The 18,528-nt window shown below is 41.5% G+C and overlaps 2 protein-coding genes across 2 annotated transcripts in view; both read left to right on the top strand.

Moving 5' to 3' along the window:
- The window catches only part of LOC117034668 (zinc finger protein 91-like), a 52,431-nt gene extending 34,146 nt beyond the window's left edge, over window positions 1-18,285 (top strand). The window contains exons 4-5 of the mRNA XM_033127890.1: window positions 16,171-16,244; window positions 16,867-18,285. Of these exons, the coding sequence (XP_032983781.1) occupies window positions 16,171-16,244; window positions 16,867-17,895 (1,103 nt within the window). The 3' untranslated portion in view covers window positions 17,896-18,285. The remainder of the gene's footprint in view (window positions 1-16,170; window positions 16,245-16,866) is intronic.
- LOC117034684 (putative protein ZNF720) lies at window positions 2,548-7,420 on the top strand. Its single transcript, XM_033127923.1, has 4 exons — window positions 2,548-2,716; window positions 4,360-4,586; window positions 6,823-6,949; window positions 7,311-7,420. Exons 2-4 carry the CDS (start codon window positions 4,572-4,574, stop codon window positions 7,418-7,420), a joined length of 252 nt encoding a protein of 83 aa, XP_032983814.1. The 5' UTR covers window positions 2,548-2,716; window positions 4,360-4,571.
- Window positions 18,286-18,528: the final 243 nt, after the last annotated feature.

The raw sequence follows: 18,528 nt of genomic DNA, 5'->3' as shown, positions 1-18,528 counted from the left end.
TTCAGTACTGACAAATGACCAGAAAACACGCAGGAAAAATTCTTACAAATGTAATGAGTGTGGCAAAGTGTTTAGTGTGTGTTCGGGCCTAACTTACCATCAGCTCAGACTCCTCTATCTTAGAAGTCATCAGAGAATTCATACAGGAGACAAACCACAGAAATGTAACGAGTGTGGCAAAGACTTTAGTGTGGGTTCTTTTCTAATAGCTATCAGTCCATCCACAGTGGAGAGAAACCTTAAAAATATAACGAGTGTGGCAAAGGCTCTAGCGTGACTTCAAGCCTAACATTTTATGGGATATTCCATACTGGTGAGAGACCTTACAAATGTACCGGATGTGGAAGGCTCTTAGGTGGAAGGACTTAAACTCAGGATTCACCTAGTAGTTCATACTTGCAAATGCAGTGAATATGGCAAAAGTTTCAATTAGAGCTCACTCTTTAGTAGATAGAAGAACATACATTCTGGAGAGAAACCGCACAACTTAATAATGTGTGGCAAGGTTTTCAGAGGTGCAATGAGTGTGGCAAAGGCATTACTTTGAGTTCAAGTATTAATCACAGCAGAGACCCCATAGAGAAATTATGGAAATGCATGTGGCAGAGCCTATTTCCAGGTCTCAAATTAACTAGACATCAGAATGCATGTCTTTGAGAGAGCCACACAAAAGTGATGTGTGTGTTAATGCTTTTACCCAAAGATCAAAAGTGTGGGACATCAGAGGATTCATGCTGGAGAGCGACCTTACAAATGTAGTGAATGTCATAGGCTCTTCACTAGGTGTGTCTGCCTTTGGAGTAACAACAGAGTTCATGCAGGAAAGAAACCGCACTAATATTCTGAACATGGAAATACTTCTAAGAAACCATATCTACAGGATTCATTCAGGATTTCATAGTGAGGAAAATTCTTACAAACGTAATGAATGAATGTAGTAAAATTCTAAAACAAGTCTCACAATTGACTACACACTCAAAAATCCATACTAGAAATAACTAAGTGTCTAGTTCTCTGAGGATAACCTGGGACATTCCATACTGCTGAAAAATTACAAATCAAACTGTTTTAAAACTCAGGACATTCTGTATATTACAGGAACAAGGGCGTGTACAAACAGTCCATTATTTTTAGGGTTTGTAATACTTAGTTATTTGAGTTTTCTGGAAAAGACTGCATTACTATTTATGAATTTTAACGTGAAGTTAAAAGTCTGTTGAAGTTAAGCATTTCTTACAGGCCTTTCATGATGATCCCTGGGAAGCAATCAATACAGTGCAAGAGCCTCCTTGATTGGGCATATATCCATGACCCCTGGAAAAACAAGGACACTGAATATCAGATTCATGATTGTAGGAATTTGCATGAGGGAAGGCAGAGAGTAATGTAAAACTACGTTATTGGGCTTCATACTCACTAGGTTCAGGGTGCCCATCTCTGGACAGGCTCCTGTAGGTCACAGGAAAGAATGCTCTACCCCCTGAGCATGAAACAGCAGGCCGGACTTTATGGGGATGGGCTTTCGTTGGAGGAGAGTGATAGTTTAATGGGGGCGATTATGTGGTAGAAATAATGCAGAAGAAATGGTGAGTTTGTCCATTGAATGGCAATAACGGCTCTATATCAAGAGTAATGAAAAATGTGTCTTATTCTCGGAAATGATAGAGAACAGTTATCTGACAGGGGAACTTAATCAAAAGAACCAGAACAGTGTGTGTGATTCACACTGAAATGCTGGCATTACCTTTTGCCCGAGTATTGGGAATGGATCTTAGGGCTCATGTTTTAATGAATAAAGTTAATCATTTTTCATAACCTTGAATGAATCATGTTACTTGTACCGACATTGTTTTATCCCACCTCCGTAGGGTACTCCATAACAAACCAGCAGTGCACCATTAGGCGCTCAAGTTTGAAGGAATTGATAACAATTTCTTTCCATCGTGCGATCAAGGAACATACAATTTAGGGGTCATGTACTCATAAATTGCACTTGAGTTATTCTCTCCACACTCTGGCCCTTGACATTTACGAGGCTATAATAAAAATACATTAGCGGTGCAATTTCAGCTGGTCAACTTCATTGATTTATTAATTTCATTGTTAAAGTCTTCTACGTACTCATTTTCTTTCTAATTGTTCTATGTATTGTTGAGCGAGAGGGCATTAAGTGTGGATTACATTTTTTCTTGTTACATCATGGTCACTTTTTTTCAAAAGTCCTGGAAGTACACACTGTTCCCCAATGAAGTCCTATTCTCCTTCCCCAATAAAATCTTTAACAACAACAACAAAATATATATATATAATGTGGGTGCAAAAGATCTTACCTAAAATAAAGGTAATGAACACAATAGTCTGTAACCAATGAGCGAGGTGCAGAAAAGCCCCGCCCCCCCAACTGTGGCCCCACCCCTTCCCCTGGGTCCGGTCCCTCCCTCCCGCGGGCCTCGCCCACTCCTGGATACAATACCCTCCCCGCCCATAACCTTAGCGCTCAGCGCAGGTCCCGCCTGCAGCCCAGGTTTTCACGTCGCGTCCCCGCAGAGTTTGTTGCACAACCGGAAGCGGCTAAAGCAGAGAGAAGGTCGGGTTGGCGCCGTGACTTTCAGTTTTCGTAGTTTAAACCTGAGCGTCTCAGTCCACGGCCCCGCACACGTGACGCCTGGGGGTCACTACGGACGTTGAAGTCCCCGCACCAGCGCCCCACACAGCGGTGAGTCCGGCGTCCTGGGGAGACGCCCAGACCTTTTCGCTGCCCGGTGGAGGCTCCGCGGGGGTTTCCGGGTAAACTGAGGCCGTCCTCCCTCTGGTCTCTCCGCCTTCGGGCCCTTAGACCCCGCCTGCCGCGTTGTTTTCCTGCTTAAAACCCTCCACCGGGCGGCCCTCCACGCGCGGTGTGAACTCCCGAGATGGACTCGGGAGATGGAGTCCAGCCGTTGGCGCCCCTCCCCCAGCCCCGCCACGCGGCCCCTGGAGCCCCGCCTCCTCCCTGGGCTGGGGTTCTGCAGACCCTCTTCGCCGCCTACAACCCCCCTCACCCCAGTTTAATAAGAGGCCCCGAATCCCAGGAAAAGGACACTGTTCAGGGGGGTGGGATTTAGGAGGGAACACCGCGGGGTGTCACCAGGTCACCCCCTCACGCGGGGAGGGGCTTTGGGTGAGCGGTGACTGTGAAGGGCCGGCCAGGAAAGCGGCAGAACGAGGGTGTGAGGGGGTCCCGAGAAGGAGGCAGAATGAGATGAGTCCACAGGCGAGAGGGCTGAACGATCTGAAGGATCAGTGCGGGGTCGGTAAAGGAGGTAGAACAGAGCACGTGGGAGGGAGTTGTAAAGCGACGGTGAGACAGAACGAGTGACTCGGGGAAGTAGCCAGAGGACAAGGAAAAGGGAGCAATACAGAGGGAAGGGGGAGCTGCAGAGAGATGAAGGGGAACCTAAAGGGAGAGGGGCCCCTGGTTAGCAGCAGTGGGGGCAACAAGGGACAAGGCGCTTTAGAGGAGAGAGGGGTTAGGAGAAGAGTTAGGGGAGCCGAGTGCAGGAACAGAAAGGGGTTGGGGGTTGACAGCACAGCAAGTAGCCTCACTGAGAGCTAAGCTGGGGGTGTCAGTGAGTCCCCGCACAGGGGTGTAACAGGACAGACAGTGTTACAGGGGAAGAGGAGGGGCACATGGTCGGGGAGAAAGGCAGAAATACGCGGAGATTAGAAATACGCGGAGATTGGGGAACAATCAGACAGATTGGGGAGAAAGAGCAACTAAAGGTTAAATAGGTTTCAAGAGTTTCACGGAAAAAGTACAGGGAAGGGAATAGAGAGAATGGAGAAATCAGGAGAGGAGAGAGGAGGCAGGAGAGGACCGCAGTGGAGAGATCCAGGTCGAGAGGGACACACAGACCATAGGCAGGAATACCTAGTAGCAGAGGAAGAAGGGGAGCCCCCAGCTGGTTGAGTCGTGAGCAGGTGGGATGTGGGCGATCAAGTCGTGATATATGACATGTGGCTTTATAATCGATTCAATTTTACACGCGCTGCATTTTCAGTCACACAGATGAAAACAAGAATTACACAACTCCAGTTTTTAAGGCTTGTGAATTTGATAATTAATTTCATCATTGGGTGGCTTTCACGTGGAATCCTTATGCAGCCAGAGAAGGGAAACCTGTGTCAGTCAGTCATGGGTCCCTTCTCATTTCCTGGGATGGCATGAGTGACGTGACCTGGGTAGCGGGGTAATGTGTTGAGGTTGTGGGCACAGGAGTGCACACTGTTCTCACGGCTGTTGGAATTTGTAGACGTCTGTGTGAGGGGAGGGCACTGGAAGACAGGAAAGAAAAAACTCACAGTTCTGTCTTCACGTAGGAGCTCCTTGTCCCTGACTGTGTCCTGGGACATAGGACAGGAGAGGGTGACCATCTCAGCATTTCAAGGTCCTTCTGCCTGTCAGTTGGGAGGAAGCAGATGAAGGGCCTGTGCCCACGCCCTTGAAGGCACATTCTCAAGCTGCAGATGTGATTCCTCCCCAGAACATCACCTGAGGGAACAACCCAGAGCAGGAGGAGGACGAGGACGAAATGGCTGCTTCTCGGGTAAGCGTTCCGTCCTGGGTCACAGGTTATGTCCACTTTTCCTGCTAAAATCCGTGGGTTTAGAACCTGCCACATTTAATTCTCTACTTCTGATATTCCTACCTAACGATGTTCTTCACAACTACTCATTGTTTCCTTTTCTTCTCATGAGAGTCAAGGTCAGCTCTATAGAACATTTGGACTTTCTTCCAGAGCCTTGTCTGCCTTCTGTCCATCCAGGCTCCCTGAGGACATAAGAAATTCTCACCGTGAATTACTGACCCTCAACTACTGAAAACATCCCCTTTATGACAGAGCCACCTGGGAAGGCGGTTGTGTCCAAGGTCCCTGTTGGACGGGTGTCAGATGCCCAGTGTCTTGAAGAAGGGAGGTGTAGGTGTATGTCCTGTGACTGCAGCGTCAGGGCTGTAGAACAGGGGTAAGAATGTGCATGAGCACCCAGGATGCCTCAGTGCACAGAAGAGCCTGGAAAGTTCTGAAATACAAAGAGTATTTGTAAGAGACTTGCTCGCTAGATCGGTAATATTGACTTACGGTTTAAATGCACTGTTAAAGTTACAGAACTGGGGAGTTATATGTGCATTGAAATTTCCATACAACGAAAGTTTTTATGATCAGTATCACATTATGATTTCCTTATTTGTTCGTTTTTGCCAGTAACATCACAGCAGTGATGGTGTGTCCTTCCCTGTGCCTCGGTCAGCTGATACCCATTTGTTCCTTCTTTCCAGGCTTTCTTTCGAGGATACCCATTTGTTCCTTCTTTCCAACTTTCCAGGCTATTCTGTGCACCTGATTCTCACTTGGTTGAGGTCCTATCTTTACTATAAAGTTAACATTTTTTTCTTTATCATTAACAAGGGTCTGGAAGGATTTATAGAGAGATGTGCAAATCATCACATTTCATCTGGAAACTCCCTTTTTTCTTAGTTTCTCTGCTTTGGAAATTGCAGGCCCTCAGCTTTCTTTACTAGAGATAATTGCCTTTGGAGTGGAGGCTTTCATCAGTCAGGCCTTGTTCCTGTAAATTTTCATTGTATGCCACACTCATATCACAGACATTCTCTACTTCATCTCTTTTTGTGTTCTCAAGAAAGTTTACGAGAATCATATTATTAAGGTGTTGAAGTGTGGGAAGTTTGTAATGTATAGCTCAGCACAAAAGATACGCAAACTTTTTTCAAAGAAACAGCAGCTCAAACTTACCTGTTATTGTGTGTTCCTCTCTCTATTGTGTCTGTAAAAGGCAGAGTATCACCCACAGACATTTTTGAGTTTTACAGAATTAAAATAATTGTGATTTCAGTGACATGAAAATTTCCTTCTCTCTCACTTTTCATGTGGGCACAGTTCCCATATGTCTGTCCGTCTGTCTGGGTGCATAAAATCTTAACGCTATTTGAGCCGTTGTTTCTTACTTAAGTTGTTTCTCTCTTCTGAGTTACAGAAAGTGCTATGAATGTTCATTATGGTTGTCTATTCATATTGGTTTCTGTGGTTTAAAAAATTTTAGAGACAGTTTAGAGTAAAACCCAAGCTCTACCATTTACTGGATGCTTCACAAAATATTCTCATAGAAGAGTAAGAATAATATTGTTCTTAGATTACTTATGTGCATTATGAAATAATATATAAAAACAATATTCTCTATTAAGACAGTTTTCAAAAAGGACAGTGTTCTTATACTTCTGTGAAAAGTATAAATTCCATAAAACTCTGTCACGGCAAAGTCATATATGAATTTTTCCGTTTCCTTCCTCTGTGCTATTCAACAGTGTGGCACGTGGACCGGAGACATTGGCGTCACTAGTCAAAAGTGATTTCGTTAAATGTGGAAACTCAGCCTCCCTACCCCGGAACTCCTTAGTTCCTTGCTGTTCACGTGAAAATTTGAAAAGTACTTTACATTTCTAACTCACCATGATATTTCCAGCCGAGAAATGTACACAGTGTATCCTGTATGATACAACACTCAAAAATCCATATGCTTGTGTTGATGCCTGAAAATTTATGTTACAGAAAAGGAAAGTCTGTACAGTTGTTTGTGGATCATAACGTCATCCTCCTATCTCAGAGTTAAAAAATATATTACAGAATATTACTGTCAGTGACCTACCTTACTGTTTAATTCCGGACACTCTCCTATGTCAAAAGCAGTTCTCTTAACTCTGTTTTCATATTGAGTCACGTTATGACCTTGCCTGTGTCCATGTGGTAAATGTGTGTTTTGTTTCAGGGACGGTTGACATTCAGGGATGTGGCCATAGATTTCTCTCAGGAGGAGTGGGAATGTCTGTACACAGCTGAGCGGAAACTGTACACGGACGTGATGCTGGAGAACTACAGGAACCTGTGCTCCCTGGGTGAGGGTGACTTCCTTCCAGAACTCCTACCCCACCGCAGGGTTGTGTTTCCTTCATCAGTACAGCGTCTCCTGGGAGCTTCTGCTTTGTGTGGTAGAGTTTCAGATCCCGGCTCTGAGGAACAAACGAGGGGTTTGGTGGTGTAGAAAAGAAGTCTTCATGATGCCCTTGGAGTGGAAAACAGGATGTGAAAACATTCCAAGTTGTCTGGTAAAGGTGCTGTCACAAAAGAGTGTTTTGGGGAATCATTTTCTAGAATATTCTAACTTTCTGCAATATCCTTTCTTCTCAGCTGAGCACGTGCTGGATAGTAAATTGGAGAATCTCCATCAAAACTCATGTTCCTTTTTCTAATAAACAGGTCTTGCTGTCTCTAAGCCATACCTGGTCATCTTTTTGGAGAGAATGAAGGATACCTGGGATGTGAAGCGAAAAAAGACAGTGTCCATCCACCCAGGTAGGTGGGAATGAAGGAGGCAGATGACACAGGTGACAGGCCCAAGGTCCCGGAGGAGCCAGACCTTAAAATGTGGTTTGGGAAGCTCTGCTTCAGTGGATAGGATGTGAGGAGCCCAGGTTTCTGTCTGTAGCTGTCACAGAGGGACAGTCCTGTCCAACACGTCCCGGGCTCCACATCGTCTAGGGACTGTCCTCCTGCTCAGTGATTTGGGTGCCACTGCAGTGAGGGCAGACGTCCTCCCCCTGGACTGTGGGGTCCGCCCTGGTGTGGCTATTGTTCCATTGCCTCGGGGGCCGGGGGAAGGCTGTGCTCTCTGCTGAGGAATTCTCCCTGAAGCCATATTTAGAGTTCCGTTCTTGCCTCATGTAAGGAGTTTGTGAAGGAAGTGGTGGAGGTTCTGGGATTAGGGTCAGAAATTCCAGGGGCACTGGAGACACATGTCTCATGTTTTCTGCTCTATAATTTCTAATCCTAAAGAGGTTTCAAACGTGACCCTGCAAAGGTTCAGACTGAGTAATTTCATCTCAGCACAAAGCACCTCCCTATAGTGCGAAGCTGTCAATCTCAGTTTCACTTTGCAATATCCTTTTGCTTTGTATTAACTAACATGAGAAATTTCGAGTCTGTACTCTCCAATTCTCCCTGTTAGAATAGTTTAACGTATCTGTTTACCTCACAGGATTCTTAAATGAATTCATGCCTTAGGGGAGCTTAGAACATTGTCCATCATAATAGGAAGGTCTCCATTGTCCCTGATTTCTTAATGACTGTCCTGTTATAAGTCTGTCTTGTTTAGTCCAAAGCTGCCTGGGCCTGTGTCTTGTATGTTTTCACTTTCTGATTAGATGGAGAAGTGCTGATACATGTGCTAGAATGAACTCCCCTGGTAAGAAGTGAGTTGTAAAATTATTAGGTTCCCATATTTCAGGATATATTTACTTCCTTAATTTCAGTTTACTTCAGGCAAAACGTAACCATGAGGTTTGTCATCTGCCTTCCTCAGCATGTCTCTCAGTAATGGTGTACGTTAATCTCAAATATTGATTTTATAGATCACTCATTCTCTGATATTTTACAACTTTTTTGTTATTTATTTAGGAATGAAGGGTTTTTTGTTCTCTATATGACGGATTATATATAGCCTATATATTTCCTGTAAGAATATTAGCAATATATTAATAACCTAACACATTTCTCCAATGTCATTTCCATGCTTGTTTATTAGTAGAGCTGTTTATGAGTGATTCTAATGCATTGTCTGTGAAATTTTCCGGCCCTAAAACACATATTCCAACGATTCAGAATGCTTGCTGTTCATGGGGCCACACTCACGGTGGAAACTGAGTTCTACAGAAGGATTCTCTTCAATAGTACATCTGTGTAGTGTTCAGAATTCGTGGGCTCCATTGCCTCTTATTCTCATTTTGCAATTCCAGAACAGTGTGTTTCCTTTTTTATGGCAGTTCCTCAAATTGAGTTTACTTGCATTTTTGGTTGTTCCATATATATTATGAATGTGAATGAGAGTTTTCAACTCAGTACGCAAGACAATGTGGGGTTTGATTCACATAGGAATGAAGCATATGTCTGTTGCCATTAAAATTATGCCCATGTTTGTCTTGATCAGTTCATCTCAACTTTGTGCATGACTCATCTTGTTTATTTCTTTCCTTAGTTAATGGTCATTGCTTTTCTTACCCTGCATAATTAAGTAGCTGTGGTAATAGTCTCAATTTCACATCTATTTACTGTTGATTTTATATTCTCTTTGTGAGAGAACCGGTTTTTTGAATTCAAGGTAATATTTGAAATGTTTTATAACTGTATGTTTTGTAGATATTTTTCATTTTCAATTTTGGTGAAAATGTGTGACTAAAAATCTACCCTCTTAACTATAGTCCAGTCATATTAAGTATATTCACATTGTTGTGCAACTGATCTCTGGAAATTTCCATCTTGCAAAACTGACCGAGTACCTATTATACAACCACTTCGTCATTTCCCTTCACCCCAAACCCCTGGCTACTATCCTTTTTGTTCTATGAAGAGGACTGTATTAGGTGACTCACAAAAGTGGACTCTTACAGTATCTGTGTCTTTGTGATTCATGAGATTTATGTAAATGTCCTCAAGGTTTGTCTGCGTTGTGTCAGGTGAGAGCATCTGTTTCTTTTTGAAGGATGAATAATATTCCATTGTATGTATATCCTACATTTTCTTCACCCGTTCATCTATGGATGGCCATATGGGTTACTTGCATGTATTACAGGCTTTTGTGAACAATGCTACAGTGTGCATGTGTGTGCACACGGCTCTTGCAGAGCCTCCTTTGAAGTCTCTTGGAAATGTGTCCAGAACTGGGATGGCTGCATCATAGTATGTTTCTAATTTTGTGGGAAGCCTCCATATTGTTTTTCATACTATTTTCATCAATTGCTATTTCATCCATCCGTCCAAAGGGGTCCAGTTCCTCCACATTTTTGCCATCACTTGTATTTTCTGTTTCTTTGATAGTGGTTAGCATAATTCATGTGTGGTGATGTTGTGTTTATTTTAAATAGCGGATACAAATATTCATGTTCTCGTATAAGCATAACGAACTTCTGGAAAGACATGGAACTGAAATCAGTTATTTCGGAGAAGCAGAGGTCTGAGGATGACTGTTATGTTAAACCCAGTTTTAGTTTCACAGCTAAATTGAGTAGAAGTTTGCGGAGAATTCCCACATGCCTCTCCCGTATACACAGCCATCCCTTCCCCATGTCTGCTGAGGGATACATTTGTTACATAGATGAAGCTACATTGACGTCTCATTGTCAGCTCGAGTTCATAGTCCACCTTGGGGTTTACTGTGGGGCTGTCTGTTCTGTGTGTGTGGACACATTTATGATGACATGTGTCGTACAGTGTAGTGTCATGGCCCTGAATAGTCTCTGTGCTCTGCCTGTTTAACCTTCCCTCCCCTAAAACGTGGCAGGTAGTGATTTATTTACTGTTTCCATCATTTTGCCTTTTCTAGAATGTCATAGCTGGAATCATACATTATGTGGCTTTTTCATGTTGGCTTCTTTCACTTAATATGTATCTAGATTTCTTCCACGTCCTGTCATAGCTTGATAGCTTATTTCTTTATAGTGATGAATAATATTCCATTGTCTGTATGCACCACAGTCCACTTAATCCATTCACCTCTTGACAGACATCTTGGTTGCTTCCTAGTTTTGGAAATTATGAACAAAGATGCTGTGGACACACACACGTGAGGGCTATTGGGTGGATAAATGTTTTCAAGTCTGTGGGTAACTACTGAGGAGCACAATTTCTTGATCTTATGGTGAGAGGATGTGTAACTTTGTACGAACCACCAAACTGTACCCCAGACACTGCAGCATTTTGCGTTCCCACCCGCAGTGAGTGAGAGTTCCTGCTGCTCCATGTCCTCACCAGCACTTGGTGTTGTCCGTGTCCTGGGTTCTGGCCCCTCTTAATAGGTATGTACTGGTGTTTAATTTGCTGCGTGTTTAATTCTTGTTGTTTTCATGTGTATTTTCCTGGTGACATATGATGTGGAGCATCTTTTTATATATCAGTTTGCCTCGTGTATCTTGTCTAGTGTGGAGTCTCTTTAGGGCTTTGGCCCAATTTTCAATCTTGTTGATATTAATAGTTTTCTCATGGAGCAGTTTGAAGTGTTCTTTGTATGTTTTGCATAGTAGACCTTTACAGGTGTATCTTTCAAATATTCTTTTCTAGTCTGTGACTTCTCATTTTGTACTGTTGATGAGGATGACTCATTCATTTTTGCTCCTTAATATTTGGTTTCAAACGTGGTAGATCAGAACTTCATATTACAGATTGCAAAAAGAAAAACTTGGTCAAGAATTTGCCTTGATGTAATATGTAGATGATGTGTTGCAGAATTATACACTTGAAACCTATGTAATGTTATTAACTATTGTCACCCCAATAAACTTTATTTTAAAAAAATAATTTGCCTTGGAAACTATCTGAAGTGTATGAAATTAAGTTTACTTTGTATTTAATAACATTTAAATTACAGTTCTAGCTATTTGTTTATTCCTGGAATAAACACATACTGAGTCACGTTCTGATGTTGAAGAATTTACATATAAATTTTCTGATAGCATTGTGTCCCCTCTAATGAAATCCTTTTTTTTAAAATTAAAGTTTATTGGTGTGACCATGGATAGTAAAGTTACATAGATTTCAGATGTACAATTCTGTATTACATCATCTATAAATCACATTGTGTGTTCACCACCCAAAGTCAGTTCTCCTTCCATCACCATATATTTGATCCCCCTTACCCTCATCTCCCACCCCCCCACCCCCATTACCCTCTGGTAACCACTAAACTGTTGTCTGTGTCTATGAGTTTTTGTTTCTAATTTGTTTGTCTTGTCCTTTTGTTGTTTTTGGTTTATATATCACATATCAGTGAAATCATATGGTTCTCTGCTTTTTCTGTCTGACTTATTCGCTTAGCATCATACTCTTCAAGATCCATCCATGTTGTCACAAATGTTCCTATATCATCTTTTCTGACTGCTAAATAGTATTCCATTGTGTATATATGCCACAACTTCTTTATCCATCTATCGAAGGACATTTTGGTTGTTTCCATGTCTTGGCCACCGTAAATAAATTTGCAGTGAACATTGGAGCACACGTGTCTTTATGTATAAATGTTTTCAGGTTTTTTTGGTAGATACCCAGGAGAGGGATTGCTGGGTCATATGGTAATTCTATTCGTAATTTTTTGAGAAACCTCCACACTGCCTTCCATAGCGGCTGCACCAGTCTGCATTCCCACCAATAGTGTATGAGGGTTCCTTTTTCTCCACAGCCTCTCCAACACTTGTTACTATTTGTCTTGTTGATGATAGCCATTCTGACTGGGGTGAGGTGATATCTCATTGTGGTTTTTATTTGCATTTCTCTGATGATTAGTGATGTTGAGCATTTTTTCATGTCTATTTGCCATTTATATGTCCTCTTTGGAGAAATGTCTCTACAGTTCCTCTGCCCATTTTTCAATTGTGTTGTTTGTTTTTTTGTTGTTGAGTTTCATGAGTTCCTTGTATATTTTGGATATTAGCCCCTTATTGGAGGCACTGTTTGCAGAAATCTTCTCCCATTCAGTTGGTTGCCTCTTTATTTTCTTGATGGTTTCTTTTACTGTGCAGAAGCTTTCAAGTTTGATATAGTCCCATTCATTTATTTAAACTTTTGGAGTCAAATTCATAAAATGCTCTTTGAACCCAAGGTCCATAAGTTTAGTACCTATGTTTTATTCTATGCAGTTTATTGTGTCAGGTCTTGTGCTTAAGTCTTTGATCCATTTTGAATTAATTTTGGGACATGGTGACAGATAGCAGTCCAGTTTCATTCTTTTGCACGTGGATTTCCAATTCCCCCAACACCATTTATTGAAGAGGCTGTCTTTTCTCCATTATATGTTTTTTGCTTCTTTGTCAAAACTTATCTGTCCATATTTATGTGGTTTTATTTCTGGGTTCTCAGTTCTATTCCATTGGTCTGTGTGTCTGTTTTTCTGCCAATACCATACAGTTTTGATTATTGTAGCCCTGTAGTACAGGGAAGGCGGGCTTCTCCTCTGTTAACAGTTATCCTGAGTCATAGGGCGCCACCTCTGTGGGGGGATGTGGAGAGCTTTTGAAGTTCCAAAGCTCTTCCTGCACCAGATTCAGAACCCATGTGTTTCAGCAGTTCTGTTTACTCCTGCAGGGATCCGCCCAGATAGGTGCGGCCAGGGGCGGGGTGGGTTGTGAGAGGTGGCCCCGAGCAATGGTAGCAACCACCACCACCACCACGGCCAGTCCTCCTTCCACAGCTGCCTCCCCTTTGCTGGAACTAGTTGGGCTGCGAATCTGTGTCTGAGGACTACACTCAGAACTGCAAATATTCTGTTCTTTTGATCTGACACTTCTACTGTTCCACTTCCAGCACCGGGCAGGTGGGGGCGGGGCGAGCTCTGGGAGGGTGGCTGTCTCAGTGCCTATGGCTTCCCATTCTCTGCTCGGCAGTGAGGGCTTAAACCACCGTTTTCAGCCTCTTCCCTCAGTCTTTTCTCCGAGGTCTCTGCCATGAGCGTTGGGTTCAGCCGTGTTATATGCTGTCCCCTCAGCCCTGTGGGCCATAAACGGAGCCCTAGCAGTCCGAGTTCTTCCCTCTCCCGCAGCTGCGGTAGCTCTGGGATGCAGCGAGCTCGGAGCACTGAGCTAGGTCTGCGTCCTGCGCCCGCGGGGCTCCGTCTCCGCCCTTCTCCCTTCCCTCCTCCCTTCCCTCCTTCCCTGCTCCTGCAATTCGCCCATCTTGAAGTTATTTCTGTTGTGCGCCTCTTAGTCTTCCCTGTCTGCTGTGCAGGCAGTCTTTTGTGGAGTTGTAGTTGTTCAATTTGTTGTAAATTCTAGGGGAGATTTCAAGAGGCTCAACTCAAGCCGCCATTTTTATGATTAATGAAATCTTTTAATTCATTCCTAATTATACAGAACCATCAAAGATGACCCATTGTTTTCCTTTTTTCCCCCACTCTTTTGGTGTTTATTGCATTATAAAATATAATACATGACTGTTATCAAAATTGAAACAGTATAAAGATATTAAAGTTTTCATTGTGGTCCAAAATATCAACTATTTTATTTGTTTACTTCTGTTATTATAGTTGATATAACAATATTACATTAGTTTCAGTTGTATGACATGGTGATTCTTCATTCACATGTCTTACAAAGTGATCACGCTGAGTCAAGGACCCATCTCTCACCTAAGAAATGTGTCACGGTATTGTTGACTGTATTTCATATGGTATATTACATCCCGTGCCTTACTCATTTCATAACAAGACATTTATATCACAATCTTCTTCACCATTTATGCCTTATGGCCCTGTCCCTGTCGTCGCTGGCAAACATCAGTAAATTGTCTGTATCTGTGAATTTTTTTCTGATTATTTTTGTTGTTTTTCTCTTTTAGTTTTTACATTCTATATAAGAGCAAAATTGTGTGGTAGTAGTCTTTCTGTGTCTGACTAATCTCACTTAGCATAGTACCCTCTAGGTCCATCTATGATGTTGCCACTGGCAGGATTTCCTCTTCCTCCTGGCCGAGAAACATTCCGTTGTGGACATTTATCACATCTTCTTCATCCATTGATCTGTCAATGGCCAAGTAAATTGGTTTCATATCTTGTTTATTGTAAATAATGTTGCAGTATACCCCTAAAGGTATATAGGGGTGCATATACCTTTTCAAATTTGTGTTTTGGTATTCCTTGTAATATAAATGCCTGGAAGTAGAATTACTGGGCCATGTGAAAGCTGTGTTTGTCATTTTTTGAGGAAGCTCTCTACTGTTTTGGCTGCACCATTTTTTATGTTAATACAATGTTGTAGCTTCATGTTGAATTCACCCTTTTATCATTGTGTTGTGTCCTTTCTTGTGTTGTAACAGTTTTTTACACGTACTGTATATTTCTCTGATTTAGTATGGTCACCCGTACTTTTTATTGGTAACCGTTTCTATGACATACTTTTTCCCATACTTTTAGTTATGTCCTATGTCCTCACATCTAAAATGAGTTTTTGTAGACAAAACATGTTGGATTTTATTTTATAATCCATTCAGCCAACTTATGTCTTTTTATTGGGGAACTTTTATCTGTTTCTACTTAAACTAATTATTGAGAGGGAGATACTACTATAACCATTTTAGAATTGTTTTCTACACGTTTTGGAGCTTCTTGTCCCACTGTTCCCCTCATAACTTTGTTCCATTTTGTTTCTTTTTTATTTTGTTTTGTGGCAGTGATATGTCTCTGATGTTTTTCTCTTTGTGGGTCTGGTATACCTATTTTTTGGTTACCTGGGTGTAACTTAAAACATTTTAAAGTTATGAGAGTGTATTTTGAGTTCCGTTCAGGTAATTAATAGCTCTGTTAATTTAGGGCCAGTGTCTGGAGATTCAGTTTGTTTCTGTGACTGGGCCGTGTTTTTCTTTTCCTTTCTATGCCTTGTGATCTTCTGTTGAGCTTTGGGAGCAGAAACAGCCACCATCCCAGGCTTTGTACTTGCTTTGTACAGGAGAACACAAATAACAGGCAGCTATGCTTGAAATTGTGAGGCCTATCAATCCTGTTCTAGGGATGTGTGTTCTCTGTGTTTTTTACGTGTAGTTTTCCCTGTAAAATGTTTTCCGTTTCTTCTTCAGAGTATCATCCTATCCTTGATGTTTGTCTTCAATACTGTTGTCTTTGTGGTGTTTGTACAATTACTCACCATTTTTCTTAGTGGCTACCACAATGCATTCAGGTTGCACTGCCATTCCCTGAGCACTTGGTGTCATGCAGAAGATAAATGAGTCCCTCAGGCAGCTCCAATGAAAGGACACCTTTGGACACACGGTATACTCAGCTGTTTCCCTCCTAAGAAGAAACTGGGAATTGGCGTTTCTCACAATATTGCCATGGTGTGCCAGGGAGGATTAACTGTTATTATCAGCAAATGTAAGCAAGTTTTCTTTCCTTTTTGATGTGACTCTCTCCTGGGCATGCTGTGAACTCTGAACTCCCTTGTGAAATTATCAATACTGAACCATGGAGAAGTGAAGTTTTGGTGCTGGATGTTATGCCATCTTCCTAAGTACTATAATAAGTATTAAATTCGTATGGTAGAAATTGCCTGTCTGTCAAAAGAGTGATCGTTTGTTTGGTGTCTTTCAGCTATGTCTTCTGCGGACACCCAGGGCTTGTTGCCAAAACTGAACATAGAAGATTCATTCCACAGAATGCTTCTGGTAAGATATCGAAGGTGTGACCTTGAGTATCTACCTTTGATGAAAAAGTGGGAATGTGAGGTGATTGTCAAGGGTGGAAGGGATATTATGATGGACATAATGAAACTGGCACCATTAATCATAATAAAATCTCTGTGGCCAAAAGCCATCAAATATATAAGACATCTTGGGAAAACCGTCACTTTAAGGCAGTTACCTTTGCAGAACAACGTGTTTCTAAATGTGAAGATAGAAAAGAGTTTTCTAGGTATATATTCTCTGTAAGAAAATGTGGAATATCTGGCAAGTCCCATAACACATGGTGTGAATAATCATTTGAGTCATTTAAAATGTAAGATTGGATTAAACAGTGAGTCAAAATTTCTAAAAACCAGAGATTTGAAAATGAAGATAGAAATTCTGAATATCCTACATCTGACAGTCCCTTAACCAGGGATTCATTATTCTTTCAACAAGAAACAATTCCTCCTTATTTCAAATTCTATTATTTTCATGAATGTGGGAGGGTTTCCATACAAGCATCATGGTTCCATAGGTATCATAAAGTAATTAGGAACACCTTTACATGTTTAATGAAATTGGAGCCCTCACTAGAGATCTTTTTGTCTTTAATGATTACCAGAGTACATGTAATGGAGAGAGAAGTTATCAATTCAATGAATGTTGGAAAAACTTTAAACAAGGGTCAAACCGTAATAAGCATCAGAGAATTCACTTTCCAGAGAATCAATGTAAATGTGGGAGTGTCTTAGCTCAAAGCTTAAATCTTATACATCAGAGTCATCCTATTGTAGAGAAGACAATCAAATATAGTGAATGGGACAAATCTTTGAACCAATCTTTAAATCTTACTGAACTTGAGAATATTCACACTTTGGAGGAACCTTACGAATGTAATCCGTGTTGGAGAGTCTTTCCTCCATTGCCCAGTCTAAAGAGACGTAAGAAAATCCATCCTGGAGAGAAGCCTTACAAGTGTAGAGAATGTGACAAAGCCTTTAACTGGCGTTCAAATCTTACCAGGCATGAGAGAACTCATACTACAGAGAAACCTTACAAGTGTGAGCAATGTGGCAAAGCCTTTACTCAGCGTTCATATTTTACTGTACATGAGAGAATCCATACAGGAGAGAAACCTTATGAATGCAAACAGTGTGGTAAAGCCTTTAATCGACGTTCACATCTTACTGTACATGAGATAATCCATAGTGGAGAGAAGCCTTACAAATGTAGAGAATGTGGTAAAGCCTTCTTTCGGAGTTCAAGTCTTACTCAACATCAGAGAATTCATACAGGAGAGAAGCCTTACAAATGTGGAGAATGTGGTAAAGCCTTCTTTCGGCGTTCATGTCTTACTCAGCATCAGAGAATTCATACGGGACAGATGCCTTACAAATGTGAGGAATGTGGAAAAGCCTTTATTCACTGTTCAGAACTTACTACACACGTGAGAAGTCATACTGGGGAGAAACCTTACAAATGTGAACAGTGTGGCAAAACCTTTTACCGCCGTTCAAATCTTACTGCACATGAGAGAATTCATACTGGAGAGAAGCGTTACAAATGTAGAGAATGTGGAAAAGCCTTTATTCATTATTCACAGCTTACTCAACACATGCGAATTCATAATGGACGGAAACTTGAAAAGTGAAGAATTTGGAAAACCTTATTGCTGGACCTACAGCCTCCCTCAATAACGGAGAATACGTACTGGAGAGAAATTCTCCATTTCTAATACATGATGAAAGCCCTTCATCCAAAATATATACTTCAGAAGATCCCACCAAATTCATGCTACAAAGTGACTTTAAAGATGTAAAAAAATATGGCTAAGTGCGTAATTGAAAATCAACTCTGAAATATCAGAGAATTGATATGAGAAAGTAGTAAGTCAAGGACACTTTTGACAGATAAGTGTAAATAAGAGTACTTATAATAAATAAGCAAATGTTATAAAACTTAGAAATCTTCCTTGACAAAGAAGCAAAAAACATACCATGGAGAAAAGACACCCTCTTCAATAAATGGTGGTGGGAGAATTGGATAGCCACATGCAAAAGAATGAAACTGGACTGCTATCTGTCACCATGTACCAAAATTAATTCAAAATGGATCAAAGACTTAAGCATAAGACCTGACACAATAAACTGCATAGAAGAAAACATAGGTACTAAACTTATGGACCTTGGGTTCAAAGAGCATTTTATGAATTTGACTCCAAAGGCAAGGGAAGTAAAAGCTGAAATAAACTAATGGGACAATATGAAACTTAAAAGCTTCTGCA

Source organism: Rhinolophus ferrumequinum, chromosome 15, assembly GCF_004115265.2.
Source record: "Rhinolophus ferrumequinum isolate MPI-CBG mRhiFer1 chromosome 15, mRhiFer1_v1.p, whole genome shotgun sequence".
NCBI classification, from domain to species: Eukaryota; Metazoa; Chordata; class Mammalia; order Chiroptera; family Rhinolophidae; genus Rhinolophus; species Rhinolophus ferrumequinum.
The sequence above is the reverse complement of the archived record's forward strand: the minus strand, read 5'-3'. Positions and strand labels throughout refer to the sequence as shown.